Source organism: Cornus florida, unplaced genomic scaffold (assembly GCF_030987335.1).
Source record: "Cornus florida cultivar Cherokee Brave unplaced genomic scaffold, ASM3098733v1 CherokeeBrave_3.0.0_Hap2_Chr09, whole genome shotgun sequence".
Classification (NCBI taxonomy): domain Eukaryota; kingdom Viridiplantae; phylum Streptophyta; class Magnoliopsida; order Cornales; family Cornaceae; genus Cornus; species Cornus florida.
In genome coordinates this window covers 55,508,317-55,533,147 of record NW_026775579.1, presented here as the reverse complement: position 1 = coordinate 55,533,147, position 24,831 = coordinate 55,508,317, and the positions used below count along the sequence as shown (strand labels likewise).

The window sequence follows — 24,831 nt, the reverse complement described above, 5'->3', positions numbered from 1 at the left end:
AATAAAACTATGATTTATGGGGTCCATTTCCTTTATCCTCTACACAAGGGTTTTTGTATTATGTTGTGTTCATTGTTGACTTTTCTTGATACTATTGGTTCTATCCTTTAAAAAAGAAAAGTGATTTTTTCTTTACTTTTCTAGATTTTCAAAGTATGAAAAAAAAAAAAAAAAAAAAAAAAAAAAAAAAAAAAAACACTTGGGAAAGAGATTCAAATATTTCAATCTAATGGTAGAGGAGAATTCAGTCTGAAAGAATTTTTGCATCATTTGACTAAGAAAGGCATTATATATCAAATATCATGTTCATGCACTCCAGAACAGAATGGTATTGCAGAACACAAACACCGTCACATTGTTGAACTTGGATTAGTTATGCTTCTACAAGCATCTGCTCCAAAATAATATTGGGTAGAAGCCTTTTCTACGACCAATTTCTTGATTAATAGGCTTCCTTTAACAGCCTTGCATATGAAATGTCCTTATTTTCAACTATATGGAAAATAACCAAATTATATTATACCATGCTTCGTACTTTTGGTTGTCGTTGCTTCCCTTGTTTGCGGAAATATGCCTCAAATAAACTTGAATCGCGGTCTTTACCTTGTGTTTTTCGGGGATTTAGTGATAAATAAAGGTTATCGGTGCTTACACTCACCAAGTGGTAAAGTCTACATTTCCTGCCATGTGGTCTTTGATGAACAACTTTTTCCTTTTGTTACTCCTCATAATTTTGGTGAAGAACAGGTACTTGGTGATCCGTTTAATCTTAGTCAATGGGAAGATCCTTGTGATGTCAACCCTGACTTGTCCATATCAACTCCTGATCTTCAAGAACGAGGGAGATTTTTTGAACATGATGCACCAACACTTCTTTATAATAGCAATCTTCATTCTACCACTTATTCGTTGGATACATCTTCTATAGATTCCAACACATCTCATCACAACATCGCTCATGAAGATAATATTGATACATCATTGATGGAGTCATCATCAAACACTGCCCCATTGATAGAGCCACCATTAAAAATACATCATAAGACAGCACGAAGCAAATCTAGTATTGTTATGCCTAATCCTCATTATGTTAAATTTACCACTCATTCTGCTATACCAAGAGAACCAAAGACTATTAAAAGTGCCTTAAAGCACCCGGGATGGAAAGCTGTCATGCTAGAGAAACTAGATGCCTTAAAAATCAACAAGACTTAGGTACTAGTACCACACGCAGCTAATACGCATGTTATTGCGTATCGATGGGTGTTCAAAACAAAATTAAAATTTGATGGCAGTCTTGACTGTCTTAAAGCTCGTCTTGTAGCAAAAGGCTACAACCAACAAGAAGGCGTTGATTTTCCTGAAACATTTAGTTTAGTTATCAAACCCTGCACCATTCGCACTGTTCTCACAATTGCCACTGTCAAAAGATGGATTATTAAGTAACTCGATGTAAAAATTGCTTTTCTTCATAGGCACCTTCAACACATCGTATATATAGAGCAATGTAATGACCCAAACCCAGGAGTCCAGATCATTACCCTGGTCTTTACCCGAACCCAAGGTCATTTAAGGGCAAAACGGGTCATTTTAATGTCAATACATGATTAATACATCATTCTAAGGTTCACAGAGTACCATTACAACATCATATAGCGTGGGTGGTTGGTCACAAGAGGAGAGGGAAACAAAATAACAGAAGTCCAGGAACTGATCGATGTGAAATGGGAACACGTCGACTGGTTTGATCTAACGAAACGAAAAACCACACTGTATAGATACCGGTCAACGTGAAATGCCTAGGCGTCGACCAGTTTGCCTTGCTAAGGCCTGTTTTGGCCTGTGCTTGCTAGTTTGAAGCCAGACACCCTTTTTGGTCCATTTGGGTCCTTGAATACGTTCTAAACCTGTCCCGAAAACATGCATAATTAATATATATACATCTATTAAACAATCATTTTGTACATCATTAATAACTAAACTATACAAATCATCTTTACACAATTTTAAAGAATTTAAGTAGATAAATGAGGCCACCATGGCCGTAAATACAACGTTATAATACTATGAAGAATCCTAGCATCGTTTAAATCCGTGAATACAAGTCATACGCCCTTTCTCCTTCGATTTCCTAAAAATATTAAGATAAGGGGATGAGCTCATCAGCTCCGTAGGAAATGCCTAAAACACCGACTTTGAACTCTCTTGAGCTAGCAACCAAAAAACGGGAAAAAGAAGTTGGGATCATACAAGGGGAATTATCAAAATCACAATCCATGCCATTCAATTCAAAAGATTATCATCACATAATCAATCATAACCATGAATTCCAATATGCCATGAAATTCAATGCCTTCCCAACCACAGTCCCAGCCCAACACAATACACACCAAAAATTGTTATCCGACTTTACCAAGGTGAGATTGATAACTATCCCTAGTTCCAAATCTGGCAATTATTTAGGGCCTAATATTAACTTTTTCACATCCAAAACTAGCACGCGCTCCCTCTAGGTCAAATTAGCCCCTCTTCCCAAGCTCGCGAAACCCGATTTCTTTTACAAAACCCTTTCTCACAATCCTTTCCAAACACATTCCTTAAAATCATTTCAACCTCGTTTTCCCCATACCATGCATATGCCATGAATGGAATCAAGCATGAATGAAATTAACATATACATGCTTGCAACTTTACCAATTTAACCATACATACTCATCATCATCATGTATATATAGATATATATATATATAATTTCAAGAAAAAAATTTAATACAATACATACTCTTAAAACAACTTTGTAACCAAACATATATATAACACCACCAATATCATTTTTTGAATGTGTTTGCATCACGTAACACATACTCAAACTTTTTACTTCAATGACTATCATTCTAAACATGTTTATCAAGAAATCAAGTAAAAGAACTCAACTAAAGTCAAAACATAATGGTTTAGACACCCCTACCTCAAAATGCACCTAAAAAGTATCCCCGGTCTGAAAGTCAACACCGGTCAACTCTAGTCAACGCCGGCTGAATAAAAAACTATTCGGTGGGATTGTAGTTGACGCCAAGGAGATCACACTGTACCAAAGGAGCGACTACAAAATCCGACTCGAAATAGATCAAAACCCCCTCTTAAGTTTTAGATCTAAAACTTTCAAAAATTCCTAAAATATCCATTGCTCAACTAAAAATTAAACCCTTGAACTATGTGGTAGATAATGATGAGCAAATCATTTTCCGTTAAGGAACCGAGCCTGAAAACCAACCCGATCAGCTGAAAAATGGAAGAGAAATTTCGAAGCTTAAAAGAAAAGGAAAAGAAAAAATGGCGCAAGGAGAGAGAAATCACCGGCTGGGAAAGAAAGAAAAAATGAAAAGAAAATGGGGCCTTAGCCCCTTTTTTCATTAGTTGCCCAAGTGGGGTCCACGTGACCACAATATCACTTATGCCTCATTATATATATATATATATATATATATATATATATATATATATATATATATACACACATACACACACATATATATACATGCCACAGCACATAACTAACCACATGGTCACATAATTATGCACCAAATAATGATGTATGAAGTGCAATGATGCCCAAAAACAAAAAATAATAATAATTCCTTGCACAAAAAACTCGGGTACGGGTCCCACTCGGGACCTCCTGGCCCAAAATTTTGAAAAATATCTTTGTGGCCAATAATGCATTTCTAAGAGTCCTGAACTCGAAGATAACTCTCGGGACTCATCCGGCACATCCCACGGTGCTCGACACGTAAAATGAGATACGAGAAATAAATAAAATAAAAAAATTCGAAAAAATTTAGAAAAATCTGAGACATTACAAGCAACCGCCAGGATCTGAGACATTACATCTTACCTATGTTTGTCAACTTAAAAAGGCTTTATATGGACTGAAGCAGGCACCACGTCCCTAGTTTGACAAGTTCAGTTCCTTCTTACTTGAATATGGTTTCTTTTGCAGTAGTGCAGACCCTTCATTATTTGTTTATCACCATGGCAATGATGTTATGCTGCTTTTATTATATGTTGATGATGTTATACTCACTAGCAGTTCTTCGTTCTTGCTTGATGACTTGGTTGGCCACCTTTATTCAGCCTTTTCTATGAAAGATCTTGGACCACTTCACTATTTTTTAGGCATTGAGATCAACTACAATGCTAAAGGGATTTTTCTTTCTTAATCTAAATATGCAACAGATTTGCTCCACAACATCTATATGGAATATTGTAGACCTATTGTTACATCAATGGCCAACAAAATCTCCACACTTAGAGATGGTGATGCTTTATTTTCAGATGTCATTGAATAACGGTGAATAGCAAGCTCACTTCAACACCTTACCATGACTCATCCAGATCTTTCCTATGATGTTACTACGGCCTACCTACACATGCAACAACCTACACAAACTCAATTTCAGCTCATAAGACGTATCTTACGCTATATCAAAGGAACTCTCTCATATGGCCTTTGTATTTTGGAAGCGAGCAGTTTAAATCTTTATGGATTTTCTGATGCAGATTGGGCTGGATGCCCTGTTACTAGATGGTCTACAATAGGATTTTGTACCTTTTTAGGTGCCAATTGTATATCATGGTATGCTAAAAAGCAACCAATAGTTGCTCGCTCTAGTACCAAAGCAGAATATTGGGCTATAGCTTCTACCACTGCAGAGTCAACTTGGATTTCCTTTTTGCTACGAGATATTGGTATTTTTCAACCCACGCCACAAGTTTTGGTTTATGATAATCTCTCTGCTCTTCATATAACTGTTAATCCCATGTTTCATACTCAAACGAAGCACATTGAACTAGATTATCACTTTGTGCGTGAAAAGGTTGCTTCCGGTACCCTTATCACAAAATTTGTTCTCTTTACCCACCAGTTTGCTGACATCTTTACAAAGCCACTTTCTTGAGAGGCCTTCTTTATGTTACGAGTCAAACTAGGATTATGGGAAAACCCACAATCTAGTTTGAGGGCGGGTATAAAAGCACCAAATTGAACTCTTTTAGAAGAGTCTCACGACTCATGACAACAGAGATCCAATCCTCTTAAAAATAGAGATATGGAAGGAGAAATTCAATGCAATATTAATGCACGAGATATGTGAGAGATTCAAAGCAATATTGGTGCACGTACCTAATGAGTTAGCAGTTTTGACACACAAGGAAACAATCAATCTTCACCTTGACTTCCTCTTCTAAATATTGCTACCATATCACATTTCCTTTTGTATAATTTTGACTTGTAATATGTATATAAGTGTATCATCACCATCATTGATCGATATAGAAGAAATCTATATTTCTAAAAACCCTTTTCCTCTCCTTTCTTCACTCAGAGTTATTTTTCTTTATGGTATCACAGCAATAGCTATCGCATAAAAGGGTCAGTTTTTTCTCTATTTTCCTTTTCTTCTCCAATGGCTTTATATCCCTACCCATCAACTCTGAATGTTGTCAATTTTGTTTCTCTTTAGTTGACATCTACAAACTATCTGCTATGGGAAACACAAGTTTTATCTTTGATTGAAAGTCAAGACCTACTTGGTTTCATTGCCGGAAAAATCCAGCCTCCAGTTCATGAAATTTTGAGAAAAGAAAGAAAAAGGGTTCCTAATCCTTTTTTTGTTGCGTGGACACGATCTGACCGGCTAGTTAAAGCCTGGATCACATCCATACTCACTGAAGAGGTTTTTGGACTGGTTATTGGCCTTAAAATATCTGCAGATGTATGGAAATATTTAGCCAACGCCTACTCCCAAGATTTACAAGCCAGGGAATTTGAGGTTCTTATAAAACTTCAGTACATAAAGAAGGGATCTTTTTCACTGAATGAATATCTCCGTGAATTCAAGTCTATATGTGATCAGCTCAATGCCATTGGGAAACCTGTTTCAAATCAGAACAAGGTTTTCTGGCTTTTAAGTAGGCTCGGCCCCAAGTATGAGTCCTTCTCTACTACTATTTTAAAGCCTCACGTTCTATATTATGCTGATTTGATCCCATTACTTCAAAGTCATCAGCTAAGAAGTAAAGGACGTACCAACATAATAACCGTCAAACCGTTAATATAAATAAGAGAATAATTGGCTAACTATCCCTGACCTAAGACAACTCCTTAGTGTTATTTGGGGCCTAAGTAACTCAACCATGCATAGGGTAGTCTCCCCATGTTCCCTCTAGGTTCCATTAACCCCACGGAGACAAGGCGACTCTTTATCGTCCGATTTTTACAAACTTTCATTGAAAACCCCAATTTTTAAAATCAATTGCCTCATTTTCAAAACAAAAACAACTTTCCCTTTATTCCCACAATGCCAATGTATGAATGTCCCAATGATTTCATCATCATGCGAACATAAATATTCATACATCAAACCATAATCATGTTTACATGCTTAAACAACAATAAATATAATATTTCATACCCAATCAACTTCATAACTATGGCATTTTGGACATGTAGATCATATAGCAAAGTCATCATCATATAACCTCCCTATAATCCACATAGGCATGCAATTTAACACATCATAGTTACATAGGATATGTATATCATCAATTGCAACAACAAACTCTAACCATTATGCTTCACATTCACAATTTATACATGATATAACACAAATAGAAGAGAATTAACTCACAAAAAATCAAAGGTTGTGAGGTTTAGAGACCCCTACCTCCGTGAGATGAACCAAGCCCCAAATTTTTTAAGTTTCAATGTCACACAAATGAAAATCCGCTCCAATCAACTTGAAACTCTTGTCGAGCTCTACAACTTTGCCTTTAATGGCAAAGTTCAAATCCTAAAGGAAGATGATGAAACCTTGGCTTTTTGCTTAGGTTTTAGAGAGAGAAGTAGAAATTTTTAGAGAGAGGGAGTGAAGACCCGGCTGGAAGAAGAAAATGGGCAAAAAAAATTTGATGAGCGGTCTATTTATAGTGCCTTGGTCCACCTTGACCTCAAAAATGTCCAAAATGCCCCTTTATGTAATCAAACCATATAATACGCCACAAGTGTACACTTAAACACATAGGTCTGCTCCAAATAACATAATATGAAATGTAATGATTCGGAAAAGTAGCTCTGAGCGTGAAAAATCTGGGTGCGGGACCCACACTGGACCTAGACAAAAAATTTGAAAAATACATAAATGACCCGAAGTACATTTATAAGACTCATAAACTCAAAGAAATGTCCCAAACCACTCTCGTAACCTTCGTGGCACGCTAATCGGTGCATGACACGTAGAACGAGATAAGAAAATAAATAATTACAGAAATTTTGAAAAATACCGAAAAAATGAAAAATTGTGTAACGTCACATTACTATTTCACAATCAAGATATTCATATTTTTTTTACGATTCGTGTATGACATCTCTATCGTTGGATGGTAGTGGTGGAGGCAATAGTGGGTGGTAGTGGTGGTTATAGTGGTGGTGGCAAAATTCGTATTAGGCTAGAATCGATAGTTGCCGGAAACCATGGAACTCATAGTCATGAATAGTTATTATTTTTTTTGTCTGCTCCATCATTGGAGATCAAAATTTGACGAGGCACTTGTAAATTTTCTCAAGAAAATCGCTGAATTTTTTTTTTATGTTTTCTATATCAGTGTAAATATATATCTATACAAGTTTGGGTTTGTATATCTGTGTATACGCATGTATGTGTATAAAATATATATATATATATATATATATATATATATATATATATATATACACATACATATATATGAAAATACATGTAAATGTATAATAGAGAGAGATGCTGCAAATTGGTTATCATTTAAGAGAGAGAGTGAGATGGGCAACTTAGTCCTTTCATGTTTCTAATATGTTAGAATTAAAATACAATAAAGAAATGAGGGTAAAAATGTCCATTCACATCTTTTTAACGGTGTTAGAGACAGAAAAGTGATTTGGGGTGTGAGTGATACTTATTTTCGAAAGGTGTTTTAATGTGATATTTAGCCGAACCTGAGGGGGTGACACTGAAATTAACCATTTAATTTATTTTATAGATATTTGGACTAGAATTAACGAATAATCAATACCAATATTAGTCTTTATTAGTGTCGAATATAAATCGAGATAGGGCATGGCCAAGTGGTAAGGCAACGGGTTTTAGTCCTGCTATTCGGAGGTTCAAATCCTTCTGTCCCAGAGCATGCATATCCATTCTATTAGAATACATATTGTGTTTTGAAAAACTTTGTGTTTAAAGGACCTTAATCAATGAAATGTTTTCTAAATTCACAAAATTACCATTTCTTATATCTATTATTTTTGATGAGTTAAAAACAATTTTTTGTGGGCAATAGAAGACAAATATTTTTTGAATAAATGGTTGGTTGATGAATCAAATGATGAATTATTATTAGCCAATGTCTATTTTATTAAATTATATGAATTATTTGATGAATACTTTGTTTTGACAACAAATATGTTGAATTATATGTTGAAAATGTTATTTGGTATACTAACAAGATCATTTGAGTCAATTTTTCTCACTTAGATGTAGTTTGGGCATTTATAAAATTTTCCTTTGACAGACTTAAATTTGACTGGCGTCAAGGGTTGACAGAGAAATTTGGACAAATCTCAAGGAACGTCAGGGCTATTTTAATAATAATTTCAGCTGAGAGATATATGGATAAATTAAAGGGGAGGTCGGATATTTCACCCTAAAAAAAAATTATGCCCAAGAATTATCACTTTGCTTTTTTTTAATAAAATTTCATTTAAATAATACATAAAATAAGAATGATTTTAAAATTTCACTATCCCGTTACTTTTTGTTAGTCCATTTTCATTTTAAAAATTCACTGCCCTTTTTGGTTTTTTATGTTAGCAAGTATTTGAGTCCAATTCATATCAATCCACCTTTGTAATTATAGATCTAGTACTCTTTCTGTCCCAAAATTGTTTGAATGTTTGGAAAATCTAACTTTTTAGGGTAAGGAGTTTTTTTATTGTATTCATAAGAGTGAATTTTTAAAAAGCAAAGTTTGAAAATGTTATACAAAACAGTATACTCATTTTTGGAATGGAACATCCAAAATATAAAGATGACAAGAATTTTGGGACTGAGGAGTATTATTTTAATTCCTGTAATCACCTATTTGATAATGTCGTTCAGCGCTTAACACAAAGCATGGTAAGCGATTTATAAAAATAAGTTTGTTGGTTTATGATTTAGTCTTGTTTAGTTTATAACATTGCTTTTTTCTTCTCAAATAATGTGAATTCAAATAATATTAACAAAATATAAATACAATAAACAATGGTCATACAATGCAACCCCTCGAATCATTGAAACGATGTAAAACTACTATAAATAAAAATGTAACTTGGGCATGAATTCTAACCTCATTTTCATAATTCATTCACTTCATGTTATTTTATTTCATCTTATTGCCAATTTATCTACAAAACATACATGAATTCTAACCTCATTTTCATAATTCATTCACTTCATATTATTTTATTTCATCTTATTGCCAATTTATCTACAAAATTTTATATTTGTGCTTGATTTACCTCTCAACAGTATAGATTTATATAAAAGATTTTATATGTAATAGTTGGATGAGAACGCATTAGATTTTAATCATCTGTTATATAAACAAACGTGATAATATATCAATTATAGATCAAGCAACTCAAATTAAAATAGTCAAGTGAAAATTGAATTGATACGGGATTCCATCAAGATAATATAATTATTCCATGAATAGACTTATTTTCTGCTTACCATCTTTACACACATTTTATGTTTTGATTTTGGTATTTTTATGATCTGACATTAATATCCATTGTCAAATTGATTTATTAATTTTTGGTGAAATACATAATTTTATATATATATATATATAGTATCATGTATAACAATATTATGGGCCTATTTGATTTCTTAATTCAGCGCTGAATGCAGAACACGGTAAGTGATTTTTAAAAATAAGCTAGTTTGTTTGATAAAATTTTAGGACACCGCTTAACATGGTAAGTACCGTTTAAAAGAGACTAAAATTTTAAGCGTGGGGAAGGTTATTTATCAATAAGCGATTAGGTTTAAAAAATAACTTTTTAATGACTACTCTATCCTCATATAATTGTGTTCTCTCTTTTAGAGTTTCTCTTTACCTAATATATTTTAAACACATATATAGCCTTTTGGTTACCATTTATATTAATTCACTATAGAAAACAATTATTTATATAAGAGAATTCTATTCAATTTCAATTACTTTCTTTAATATTTTTAACACCATTTTTATATCCACACAATTTTTATACCCTAAATAAATATTATGTAATTATTTATATAATAGAATTTTATTCTCAGAGAAGAATTGTCTTTCACGTACTTTCTTAACACTCTTTTCAATACCCTACCATATAATCCAAAACACATATATTTTAAATTTTACTTTCTTTAATCTTTTTTATATCCAAAACCTATATATTTTAAATTTTCATTAATTATTTATATAACAGAATTATTTTTTATTATTATTATTTTTTGGTAATCGTGGGTGTCTGGGCTAGCTTGCACGCACCTCGACTAATCCTACGAGGCCCTGAAAATATATAATAGAATTATGTTCCTAGATAAGAATTTTTTTTTGTAACGACCCGAACCCGAGGGTCCGAATCGCTAACCAGGTCCTTACCCGAACCCGAGGTCAACAAAAGACATTACCATTCTTTCCTATGACAATACATAATATACGTGTCATCCTAGGGTTTATAAATAATAATAGTAATAATAATATGAGATCATAGCTACAAAATAGGTCAAACAGTCCACTAACCCATCAAAACCTATAGAGGAACACCGTCTGCCACTTCCTTTCCCAAAGCTGAAAAATGTTAAAATAATGGGGTGAAGTATAAGCTCAGTAAGAGGTGTCTAAGACACACTTCTTATGACCCTACGAATCCACGTATAGAATACAAATCAAGAGAATGGAATCATATTATACTAGGGATACAATCCATAACCATAACGTCAAATATAACCACAATTGTCATCAAAGTCACAAGTATACCATGTATGACAATGATATGCAATGCCATGCCCATGTCGCTCCCCTTATCCGAAATATCTCCGTTTTAACTTCCAAACCGTTAGTGTAATCCGACCCAATGCACCTCCAAGGCGTCACAGAAGGAGGATTTGCAAACTATCCACGACCACAAGGCACCTCCAATGCGTCACATCCGGCCTAGTTAACTTAACTACACTCCCTTCTAGACTATACTAACACCACGGACCACTAGGCACCTCCTAAGTGTCTGGTTTTCGCAAACACATTTTAAAAAAATTTCCCCAAAAACAATTTCCTTTGTTTTCTAAAACTCTTTTCCCTTTTTCTTTTATTCCCAATAGATGCATGAATGTTTTATGCTACTAAGCACAATTCAACAATAAAATTCTACATGCTCTTCTACATTTTCATCATTTTATTATTATTATTATTATTTTGATAGGAAATTCTAAACATTTATTTCACAACCACAACATCAATTTCCATAGTAATTGAGAATTTACAAGTCACACAATATACCAAAATTAAGCATGCTTCCTCACAATAATGTAAATAGCCATGCATATAACCCAATTAGCATGTAAACCACATTTGTCATTTTGAGCACAAACAACCACAATAGCAATGCACAAGATAATTAAAATTAAGCATACTTATGGTCAAATTAAGAAGGAAAATTCACAAAAATCTAAGAAGTCATGGATTATAACACCCCTACCTCAAATTTGTAGAAAACCCTCAAATGGGTCCAAATTTTTTGAATTCCTAGGATGTACCAAAACTGAAATTGCTTGCACCCACTTGAAAATCTCGCCGAGCTCTCTGATTTGCCACAAACGGCACCCAAAAATTCCAACAATTGAGAAAGTAATTGAAGAGTGAAGTTTGAGATCAAAAAAAAAAAAAAAAAAAAAAAAAAGGGGAGTGAGGGGAAGAAAGAGCTTACGGGGAGAGAGAAAAAATGAGACTAAATTGGTTTCTTGGCCACAAATTAATGTTAGTGGTGAAAAAAAAATTTAAAAGAAAAAGATTTTTCATTAGTGGTGGGTCCTACCACTAATGAAAAATCTTTTTCTTTTCAATTTTTTTTTTTTCCCACCACAAATATATACATATGTAAATGAATTAAAAATATTGCAATCTACCCTCCTTAAAAGATTTCGTCCTCGAAATCTACCCTTCTTAAAGAAGGAGACCTACAAGCACACACCTTCCCGTGAATACCTCACAAAATCTCAAAACCATAAACTCACCAACATTTTTGCCTTTGACACCGGACGTCACCAGGCAATCACACACCACTACCACAAAACACAATGCTCACTACCCTTATGAGGGTACTCATTACTCATGACATCAGAATACAAGGCCAACTAGGCCCTATACCCAACTCAAAACGGACATCGGTCCACTCTACACTGCTACGCAAGACTCCGAAGCCCGAAAGAAGAACGGTCACTAGACCACCGAACATGACAACATCCAATCTCAACTCCTTCCTAAAAGGACACACAAAACCCTAGACAAAGAACCCCGTCCATTTCACAATCAAGCTTAACTCTAATCTACACATCTCTGTCAGACCGAACACTCATTACCTAACACTTAACTACACCATTATATACCCGTACAACGACTACCAACCACACCAAGCAGCAATAACTAAACTTATTATCCTCAAGATGACTAGATAATGAATCTCCCAACGACTACATAATCATGAATCACCAGAACAATAAAACAAATTATCATATACCCAAGTCACAAATCCCCAAAACAAAATCTTCAATAATGAATGATCGAACCGCAAACCCTATACCAGACACTTGGTACTACCTAACACACTTCATCACCCAAAACAAATAATCCGAATCCACACTGTCACACCAACACAACGCGCAATACCGTGCTCTCACTATCCCTGACAAATTGAAACAATCATTGACCTTTGACCCGACATCGTGCTAAGAGTGACTGATTCAGGAGAAATGGTTGGCCAAGCCATTCTCATCATCGATCCGATCTTAACATAGATGTCGTTCCTATCCTCAGGTCCAAACCTCAAACATACTCTCACACAGTCCACAAGACAACCATAAGATTTCCTCGTTATCAATCCATCGTTCTACGTAACCATAACTGCTAAACAGTCACATACTTACTCCAAAAATCCCAATCATGTTTTAATCATACAACCCTAACAAGCTAGTAATAGCACAGCACCAAACGTTACAATCATCGACCAGCGTAAAAACTCTAATGATCTCATATCACCCATACCAGGTAGACGAATCCATAACATCATTCGATTCAATTCTTACTTCTTCAAAATACACAGTACGACCATCTTATGCCTGAAACCTCAAAACCAAAATCAATCATTCCAATTATTCCTCAACGGAATCCCACTTTCACTTTCTTTAATCACGTAGTTCTAAGGCGACATCGACTCTTATCCTCAAGACACTACTCGAATCAAACGCCTATAAAAACATCCAAGTACATGACTCACATCACATCACCTAACTATCCTCAAGCTTACAATTCACGACACACCCCTAGCCATCACCAAAAGTGTTAGACACCAAAAACACAATCCCTATTCAGCAACTCGTACCGTCAAAACCACCCTCAAAACAATCACTACTAAAAACCAATGACTTTATCTCCCTCCGTGGGAGTGAGTCGACCAAATCAACCAAACCTTTACCGATGAACTCAACAACATAACAAATCACCCACAAGTCCGTCCACCCACGAAAGCGCACAACTCCTAAATAGAAAACAAGACTCACGATAAACGACATCCTTGTTAAGACTAGAACAAATGGAAAGGGTAACAAACCCCATTCTCACAAGAGACTGACGACTCGCACCTGAATGCACCCGACACCTTGTCACATGCTACACACCAACTGTCCAACCATGGATACCCAATCTCACCTGAGATGAACTAAACTCTTTACACACAAGGAGAAGAACAATGGATACCCGTATAGAACTACGCACTTAATTCTAGGTGACCTCGCCACTAACGGACCATTATACACTATCAACACAGAAACCTAGCATATGATACCCCGCAATACCCATGCTAACCAAAACCAATCAGATCCCTACCACCTATTCGTCGAGTACTAAGATACAACTCACAACACAACCATCAGACAAGAGCATCAATGCTCACAACATACCAACACTAGAAACGATTACAACCCATCGGACACTACATCCTGTCACTCCCAAATGACAACCCCTATGTCATAACACTTTATTACCTGTTCCATCACTACCTTCCCAAACGATACTGCCTCGATCACCGTGCACACTCGACTCGTTACCCTAGTCACAACAACCCATTGACTCGTCAAAAGAAAAAGGTACCTATCTGGTAACATCGTCCTCACTGGCTCTAAGGACTAAGCTGCTCACCATCACCTAGACTGATGCACAACCCCCATCACCTACCCGAAAACATATAATAAACAACTCATAATCTCCAAACTACCCTTTGATCATACCCTAAACCATTATGCTCATCAATACTAAACATCACGCCATAACGCCTCTACTACCATCATCCTCAAATGACAACTCAAACCTCTCATCTCACAACATCACCAAGTCACCACCAAACAATTCAACCTATGACACCATTATAACAAAAGAATAAGCATTACTCTTAATACCTTCCACAACAGCCACTATTTACCATGAGGAAATAACCTCCATACGGCAATGTCATGCCGACAAATCCTCAAAATAAAATGGGCACAATCTCAAAATGCTTAACACCCAATAATCTCCTCAAAATCACCAACTATGTAATCAATCATTAATACTTAACCAACTACTTAAACTACTCTTTCTAAGGTGATCTATATGCCTAAACAAGAAAACTTAATACCTTAGGTTCAACAACATTACGTCCCCTCTTCGTCGTTCCTCAGAACACCATTGGCCCCAACAAACGTCAAATGGGGCTAACAACTAAACCCACAAAATCAACCTCGTCCCAATTATTTTAATCATCAGTTTACCTTTTCGAATCCTTAAACACCAAGCACAATCTCCTGATACCTCAGACATAACATAAAATCCAACTCCAGCCCACAACTTTCAAATCCTAGAACACAGTCTATTTGGTAACACCGTACCTACCATCAATCACTTCATCCGTAAACGACTGAGCACTTCAATGACCTCATACAACCTGCCTTATAGTGTAGTCTTGCTCTACACAACTAAAACTAACCACTATACATTACCTCGAGACTCTCTTGACAACCGTGACAACCTATAACCCCACTCATCCACCGAACCATGTAATCAACTCACTGTGAGTTAATTACCCGTAACACGCTCCTACAACTATCCAAAATGAGAATCATTCCTTGACAACCCAGTTTCCAAAACAGACTATTACAAGACACAAAACGCTCCACACCCTGCAACCGGTCCTATATCACCCCAGACCTACAAAATCCAACAAGTACCCACAATAGTCAGAACTAACACGCATCCTCAGTTCGTACCAGAAGATACACATCTACATCCCATAGACTACATTCGTGACCCAAATAACTTCTGTCACACCTACCACGACCGGTTCAAAAAGAACCTTTGTACCAAACCGTGACCCAAGTCATAAACCCTAACCTCCTAAGGTCATACCTTTCTCCCTCGAAACCCTCACTCACACACCCGACCTCCAAGGTCAAAGGAACCCATCCACCAATGCATGAAACTCACACACTCTATGGACACCGTGCCATAAAATATGAACCCAATTTAAAGTCGTGCTCTAAGCACCGCACAAAATGCATCAAGAAAATCAAAATGACTACACACCAAATAGCTCAATCCACGAGCTAAAAGTCCACGCCATTCGTTCGATAAGAACCGGCACTCCAAACAACCACGGAGCAACCGAGCTCCTCGCCTACTCAGGTTAAAACCCACACAACCATCCATGCTCAACCACATACTCCTATACATGTATCCATATATATATAATAACCGTATCCCATACCATGATACAATCATATCCCATCATTTAAATTTATTTATTTATTTTAAACATTCCGTCTTTCATTTTTTTTAAAAAATACTTGCATATCCATGCCTAATAACTATCACAATACCATATGAGACATGCTTGCACCTACCATATTCACTACTTGCCACATTATCATTTAAATTAAAACTGCACACACCATGCTTACCACTTGCCATTACCATCTAAATCACACTTGTCATCATATCATAATTAATATATTTTTAATTAGTTATACATTTCATCGTCATGGCCATATAACACACATTTTAGCAATTAAACATTTAAACATGTGAATACAATTATAGCAAATAAGCATGCCTTTTAAAATCATTAACACATAAGCAATTAAGCAAGTAAACATGCTTCTTAGATAACAAATACTTTAACATATAAGTATGTAAACAATGCAATCCACCTTCCACACAACCCTAGGTAGGTGACGATGCAAGATTTCATTTCTTCTCTCTTTTCCTATCTCTCTCTCTCTCTCTAGAATTCTTCTTTCTCACTTTCCACCTGTAATGGTCTATTTATAGGCCATCACCCTTATTGTTGTTAACTGATTACATTGGGCCTATATTCAAAAGCTCTCTTCCTTCTGGGCTTGATCTTCCAATGGGCTTGACCTTCCTCGGTGGATCCCCCAGGTTCGGCCCATTCCAGGGCGCTTTGGCATGGATCCTACTTCAATCATTCGACCCGATCCCGTTTCAGCGAACTATATCCGGCCCATGCCACTTGCCGCATCCTCAACTGCCCCCATAATTACCCCTTATTGATTAGGGGGTAATTTTTAGAGGCTGCTAATGATGACCTGACGGCTCGAGAAGATCGTGTGGGAGAATGGACGGTTAGATTTAGGGGTCGGCGTTTCGAGATTCATAAAAAAAAACTCATCGCTTTCCTGACTCCTCGGCCCTTGGGCTCACCTTGTCTTTATAAGCTTCATAGATTCTCCATCGATCCTCTTTATCGTCTCCATCTCACCTTCTGCTGTTTGAATCCTCTCTGGCAATCTCTCGCGAAAGATCCTCCTTCCAGTGGCTTTGCAGTACTTTCTGCCGTTTTCACTCTCTAAGGTTAGTTTCATTTGCATTTTTCTTTTGGAAGACTTCTTTCTCCTCCTCGGAATCTTCATTCACTCTCACCATGATAGTAGATCTAGACATTCTTCGCATAAAACTTCACCTCCCTGACAATGTAGAAATTAGAAACTGCCCCCGAGAGGTGAATATTAGAACTGGTGCTGGCCTTCTTCCCGCCGAGGTCCTGTTTTCACTCCTCCATCTTAATCTCCTTAGGTTTCCTTTGCATCCTTTCTTTTGCTATGTTTTCAACAAGCTAAATCTTTCCCCTTTGCAAGTAAACCCCAATTTCCTTAGGATTTTATCTGTTATGCTACTCCTGATTCGTGACAGAGGTCTGGATCTGGATCTCGTAGATCTTCTCCTCTGTTACAAGGTCAGCAAGATCAGAACTGATGAACCGTTTTACCACTTTTTCCCCATCGAGAAGAGGTCCATCTGCACGGATAAAATCAAATCCGAGAAGGGCTGGAGGAAAAATATTATTGGGGTTAAGGGAGCCTGGTTCTCTCCAGCTGCAGAGGATTTTCCTATCCCGAGCGCTTTTGGAGAGTGCTCTGTAGCTTTTTACAAGAAATATAAAAACCATAAGAGTGACTGTCCTTGCGAGATTTGCATTCCTCATTTTTGTACTTTCTTGTGCCATTCCTTAGGCATTCCTTGTGATGATTTGAGCTACAGTGTGTGCAGGGATAGGGATAACTACCTGAAGCGATACGTTCTGACCAACGTTCCCTCCTGCTCGGACCTTCTCACCTCAGACAATCTCTTCGATATCTCAGTCCTCGGCAAGACAATGAGCCAACTCCAGATCCCTTCCTTCGGTAGGAAGAAAATTGCCCCCAGGCCTGCTATCACCCCTGCATCAAATTCCTCACCGGCTTCAGCATCTTCCTCCGCTACCCTTTCTAATACCACTCCTTCCACCAATCCATCCGTGACGGCTGCTAGCCCGGTTGCTAACACAACGGCTGCCAGTCCGAACGTTACCCCTTCTGTCAACAATCCTCCTGGTTCTACTACTACTTCCGCACGGAAAAGGCCAGAGGAAAAAGGCATCAACTTGACAGTGCCCTCAGCATAGATGATGTTCCCTTGTCTCAGAGGGTTAGGCCCTCTGGGCCGAATGTGATATCCCTGGCGAGACCTCCTCAAACTAGGCCCCCTACCCCTTCTGGGCATGCCTCCGCTTCAGGAACGGCGCTATGGAGCCCTCGCTTCATTCGAACAAACGGATCGTCTGTAAAACGGATGGTCAAAGATGGTCAGACCGCACTGGCTTACTACAGGAATATGTGGACTCCCAAGGACATCGAGGTAGCCAAAGGTCTGTCTCAGAGGGAGATGTTCAGCCGATTTCCCTTGTCCGCCATGGAGGTAACTTCTGCCCCTTAGTCAATAAATCTTTACACACTCTTTACACTTATTTTCTTCTAACCATCTGCTCGGCTTAACCAGTTGTCCTGTATATCTCTACAGACCTTGTACGGGATGATGGCTATGTAGAAACAAGTTGAGTATGTGAATGCCAAGGTCTGCGCGCTTTCTGACAGCCTTAATGCAGCGAACAAGGAGAATGATGATTTGGCTGCTCAGAAGACCGGGTTGATGGTTCAGCTTGGTAAAATTGAAAAAGAGAGGGATTCGCTGAGGAAGGAGACTGACTCTCTTCAGGATGAGAGGAATGCTCTGCAGCTTGAAAAGAGCGTCTGGCACACCAAGCGAGAATCCCTTAAGGCTGAGAAGGAAGAACTGCTACGCCTTCTGAGTGATGAGCAATCCGCTCGGATGGCCTTTGAGAAAAGGGCCTTGGACGAGCGCAACGCTTTACTTGATACCATCAGCAGGGTAAACGGTGGTATGCTAGCTCTACATACTCGATTTTCGAGAGTTGGAGCCCTCAGATATGCTCAGGGGTTCCGAGAGGGTTACGCCGATCGCATTCTGGATAAGGGTCAGACTGGTTCTACCCCTGATAATGTTGATAAAGAACTGGATATTGACCCTCCTGGTGTTTATACCGATCCAGACTCCACCGTTGCCGAGGGCATATTTGATGAATGTCAGGAGATTGCGTCTTCTCAGATCACTCCTACTCCTCCTGCTGCTCTGACTTTGGACATTCTTCCTCTGTCCACCTTGACTCCATCTGCTGTTACTACTGAAGATAACCCTCAGTAGAATGATTCTTCCAATGCTGTTGAGGGTAGGACTCAACAGAACGATTCTGTCATTCACCTCGACTCTCCACCTCGTGAGGACAGCGACACCACCAATAATGAGGAGGCAACCCAACATCATCAAGAGGCCGACGAGGCAAACGCCTCTTAGTTAGAACTTCTTTTTTTTTTTTTTTTTTAAATGTACCGACTTTGGTATATTCGCCATCTTTACACCTCATTTTTTTTGTAACCCTCTGAACCTTATTAATGAGATGGCCGACTTTTGATCAAACTTTTTATGTAAACTTCCTTCTTTTTTTTTTTTTTTTTTTTTTTTTAGGAAGTGTTTGGCGTTTGGCTCATAGTGCCAACTGCCACTTACTTTGCTCAGGCGCCTGGCGTTCGGCTAGAATGCCACTTGCCACTTGGCCCTCTATTTTTCTTAGCAAGTGTTTGGCGTTCAGCTCATAGTGCCAGCTACCACTTACTTTGCCCAGGCGCCTGGCGCTCGGCTGGAATGCCACTTGCCACTTGGCCTTTAATTTTTCTTAGCAAGTGTTTGGCGTTCGGCTCATAGTGCCAGCTGCCACTTACTTTGCTTAGGTGCCTGGCACTCGGCTGGAATGCCACTTGCCACTTGGCCTTTTATTTTTCTTAGCAAGTGTTTGGCGTTCGGCTCATAGCGCCAGCTGCCACTAACTTTGCTTAGGTGCCTGGCACTCGGCTGGAATGCCACTTGCCACTTGGCCTTTTATTTTTCTTAGCAAGTGTTTGGCGTTCGGCTCATAGTGCCAGCTGCCACTTACTTTGCTTAACCTTTTAAAGAGGAGTGCAATCTTTATAAATCTTAGAAACTTATACATTCAACTGTTTTCAATTTAAAATAAACAAAATTCAGTATTGAATCTCAACTTTTTATTGATAATACCTCTTCAGAGAAGTAGCATTCCAAGGCTTGTTAACCAGCCTTCCGGCTATGGTTTCTAAGGTATATGCCCCTTTTCCTATGGCCTCTGCAATTCTGTATGGGCCTTCCCATGCTGGCATCATCTTTTTAACTATCCCCACCTTCTTTTTCAGAACCAGGTCACCTGGCCTAAAGTCTCTGTGCTTTACTTTCCTGTTATGGCTGTTCGCAAGCGTCTGCTGGTAAGATGTGAGCCTTACCACTGCTGCATCTCTTTTTTCTTCCAGCAAATCGAGGTTAAACCTTAGCATACTGTCATTATGCTCACGGTTCCATGCCAAGCTTCGAACAGTCGGAACTAAGTGTTCGACTGGTATAACTGCCTCGGTTCCATACGCCATGGTGAATGGGCCTTCTCCGATCGGTTGTCGAGGGGTCGTTCTGTAGGCCCATAGGACATTCGACAGTTCATCTAACCACCTTCCTTTCCTTTCCTCTACTTTCTTCTTGATACAAGTAAAGATTGTTCTATTTGTAATTTCCGCTTGTCCATTGGCCTGTGGGTGACTTACTGCTGCCAGCTTTTGATTAATTCCATATTCCTCCAACAGCTCTCTTACTTGCTTACTGTCAACGTTGGTACTATTATCCATGACGATTGACCTCGGAACACCAAACCAGCAAATAATATTACTCCAAATGAATCGTCTCACATGAGTTTGAGTAACGCTCGGATATGGCTCTGCTTCCACCCACTTAGTAAAGTAGTCTGTAGCCAGTAACACATACTTGTTCTGAGCTCTGGCAGTTGGTAGAGGACCAACTACATCCATCCCCCATTGTGCGAAAGGCCATGGTGTGGCCATTACATGCAAGTCTTCAGGCGGTTGGTGAATCAGTGGTCCGAACCTTTGGCACTTATCACACCTTCTGGAGAATTCTTCTGAATCTCGTGACATGTTTGGCCAGAAGTACCCTTGAGCCATTGCTTTGTGTGCTAATGATCTCCCCCCTAAGTGGTTTCCACATACGCCTTCATGAATAACTCGTAATATTTGCCAAGCCTCTGTGGGGGTAACACACTTTAAATACGGTCCGGAAAAAGATCTTCTATATAACTGGTTATGCACTACGGCGTACTTTGCAGCATTCGCTTTGATTTTCCTAGCCTCATCTCTTTGTTCAGGCAGAGTACCATCTCGGATGTAAGTTATGATCGGATCAATCCAACTTGGCTCATATGGAATAACATTCACTTGCCAAGGATCCGAGCCTGAAGGTTCTTCGAAAATGGATGGCCGGTTTAATATTCCCACTGGAATCACCCTTGCCAATGTTTCTCCAGAACCCGAGGCACTACATGCTAGCCTATCGGCATCTTCGTTATACTCCCTCGGAATATGAATGAATTCAATTTTTTCAAAGTTCTTCGCCTCCCGCATAACAGCAGAACGATATGCTTCCATCGTTTCATCCTTGGTTTCATACTCACCCCTCACCTGCCGAACGATTAACTGTGAGTCACTAAAAACATTCAAATTCCTGACCTTAAGTTCCTTGGCAAGCTTTATTCATGCCAGCAACGCTTCATACTCTTCCTCATTGTTCGTGGCTGCGAATTCAAGCTGAAGCGCTTGGCTTAAGGCTGTACCTTCTGGCGTCTGCAGTTTGATCCCAATACCTACACCCATCTGATTTGAGGATCCATCGATGAAGAGTTTCCATAAGCAACTACAAAGATCCTCTTCCACATCCTCTGAATCACATTCTAGTAAAAAATCTGCCACCGCTTGCCCTTTGACTGCTGTTCTAGGTTCGTATGTGATATCAAATGAGCTTAACTCTATAGCCCACTTCGTCATTCTTTCGGAGAGATCTAGTTTGTGCAGGATTATTCTGATAGAGAAAGTGGTTAGAACGATGATAGGATGGGATTCAAAATAATGCCTGAGCTTTCTTTTCGCATGCACTAGCGGGAGTATCACCCGCTCTGCCTTTGAATAACGTCTTTCGGCCTCAGTCATTGTCTTGCTAACATAGAACACTGGATATTGCTTCCCTTCTGCGTAGCGGATCAGAACGCCACTTGTCGTGATGCTGGATACTCCAAGATATAAAAACTGCTTTTCGCCTGATTCTGGAGCTGACAGTATCGGAAGGTTCTGCATATATTTTTTCAGAGCAGTTAACGCTAGGCGTTGTTCATATCCCCAAACCTGCCTGCCGTGGTTCCGTATTGTGTCAAAAATTGGTTTGCATCGATCTGATAATTTGGAAATGAAACAGCTCAGTGCAGCAATCTGTCCCATAAGTGTTTGCACTTCTTTGATTGTCGTCGGCTCGACATTCTTAGTCAGAGCATCTGCTTGGGCAGGGCTTGCCTCGATGCCTCTGAGATTAACCACGTGCCCTAGGAATTGGCCTGAACTTACACCGAACGAGCACTTGGTCAGATTGAGCTTTATTCCATATCGCCACAACACATCAAACACGTCTCGAAGATGCTGCACATGATCAGCTTTCTTCTTACTTTTGACCACTATATCATCAATGTAAGCCTCCACTGTCTTCCCTATTTGTTCTTTAAAAATCTTGCTAATAAGTCTTTGGTAAGTTGCTCCGGTGTTCTTCAGTCCGAATAGCATAACTTTGTAGCAATACGTCCCGTGTTCGGTAACGAAAGAAGTTTTTTCTTCATCAGCGGGGTCCATGGGGATCTGATTATAACCTGAATAAGCATCTAAAAAGGTCAAGCGTTCATATCCAGTAGTTGCATCCACCATCTGATCAATCTTTGGCAGTGGGAAGCTATCATTCGGACAAGCTTTGTTTAAATTGGTAAAATCAATGCATACGCGCCATTTCCCATTTTTCTTCTGCACAACGACCACATTCGATAGCCAGTCGGGGTAGTACACTTCTCTTACAAACCCCGCATCAAGCAGCTTGTCAACCTCCTCGGCAATAATTCGGTTGCGCTCGGGGACAAACCGTCGCTGCTTCTGCTTTACAGGTTTTGCATTGGGGTTAACGTTCAAGGAGTGACAGGATACCGAAGGATCAATCCCTGGCATGTCTAGGTGACTCCATGCGAACACATCTGCGTTTTGAGACAAAAAATCAACTAATTCCTGTTTTTCCTCCTCAACGAGTCATTCCCCTACTCTGGTTGTCCGTTCCGGTCAGAACTGATCGATCTGCACATCAAACAGGGGTTCTTCAGTCAAGCCTACTGGTTCCTCCTCTCCATTCTGCTTGGAGGGAGGCTCCTGTAATTACTATCTCGGACTTACTGAACGAATGGGAGCTTTCCCCTTTCCGACATGTTTCAGCGTTACAGAGTAACATTCTTTAGCTGCAACTTGGTCTTCATGAATGTCAATCACTTTGGTTCCGTCCGGTCACAGGAATCTCATTACCTGATGCAGAGTGGAAGGAACACCTTGAACTCTATGGATCCACCCTCTACCCATCAGAAGATTGTAAGAGGGATAAATTTCAACAACTACAAAGGTTTCCATCAAAACCCTCTCGGCAGCATGTACCGCTACCTCCACTGTGCCGACGGGCTCCACTCGCTTTCCATCAAACCCTGATAGTGGATTCCCGGTGGATTTCAGCCGATCCTGTTTAATCTCGAGCCGATCGAATGTATCTCTTGGCATGATGTTCACACTACTTCCAGGGTTAATTAGAACTCTGCACACCAAGCATTTGGCCACTGTCAAACTTACGACCAGCGGGTCCTCATGAGGGATCTGAACACGCAACAAGTCTGTTGCGTCAAACTTTATCTGCGTTGATGCGCTCTGTTGGTACAGAGTGTTTACACTGCCTATCCTTCTATTCATCCGTGCCTGGCGAAGGCGTGTTCGAAGCAGTTCATCTGATTCCTTGGCAGGTTCTAGCCGACCATGAATTGCATTAATTACTCGAACTGGTTGCGTGTTGTGAGAATTCGACTTCTGATTCTTCTTCACGTACTCCATTGGTCAGTTCTGCTCCACCGCTGGCCCTTGAATATAACTTGCAAACTCCCCTCTGGCTATCAGCATCTCTACCTGTCTCCTTAGGTTCCTGCATTCGTTAGTCTGGTGGCCAAAATCAGAATGAAATGCACAGTGCTTAGACTGATCCCTCTGTTCGAGAGGTTGTCTGACTGGTAAAGGAGGTCGGAACTTATCTTTATTTTCTTGGTACAGTCTCGCTAGGGTAACTTTCAATAGAGTAACCAGCTCTTCCTCTCTGGGCCTCTTCTCAGATTTCCACGAGGAGCGTTGCGGCTGAACCTGTTTTTGCCTGATCTTTGCTTTGGTCTTTTCTTCCGTGGATATAACGGATGTCTTCCGAGCGTTCGCCGCCTCTTCTTCTTCCAAGCGCACAAATCCATCGGCTCTTTCGTTAAGTTCATCCATAGTCCTCGGCGTGTTGACCACCAAGCTTGTGTGGAACGGGGTGCCACGGTTCATGGCCAGTATGAATGCTTGAACTGCCATTGAAGGGTGACATTCAATA

General features: G+C 39.0%; 1 protein-coding gene across 1 annotated transcript; it reads right to left on the bottom strand.

The window, feature by feature from the left end:
• Positions 1 to 23,498: 23,498 nt before the first annotated feature.
• On the bottom strand, positions 23,499 to 24,305 carry LOC132272638 (uncharacterized). Its single transcript, XM_059773741.1, has 2 exons — positions 23,736 to 24,305; positions 23,499 to 23,585 (listed from the first exon to the last, which is right to left on the bottom strand). The coding sequence occupies exons 1-2, from the start codon at positions 24,303 to 24,305 to the stop codon at positions 23,499 to 23,501; spliced, it is 657 nt and encodes a 218-aa protein (XP_059629724.1).
• Positions 24,306 to 24,831: the final 526 nt, after the last annotated feature.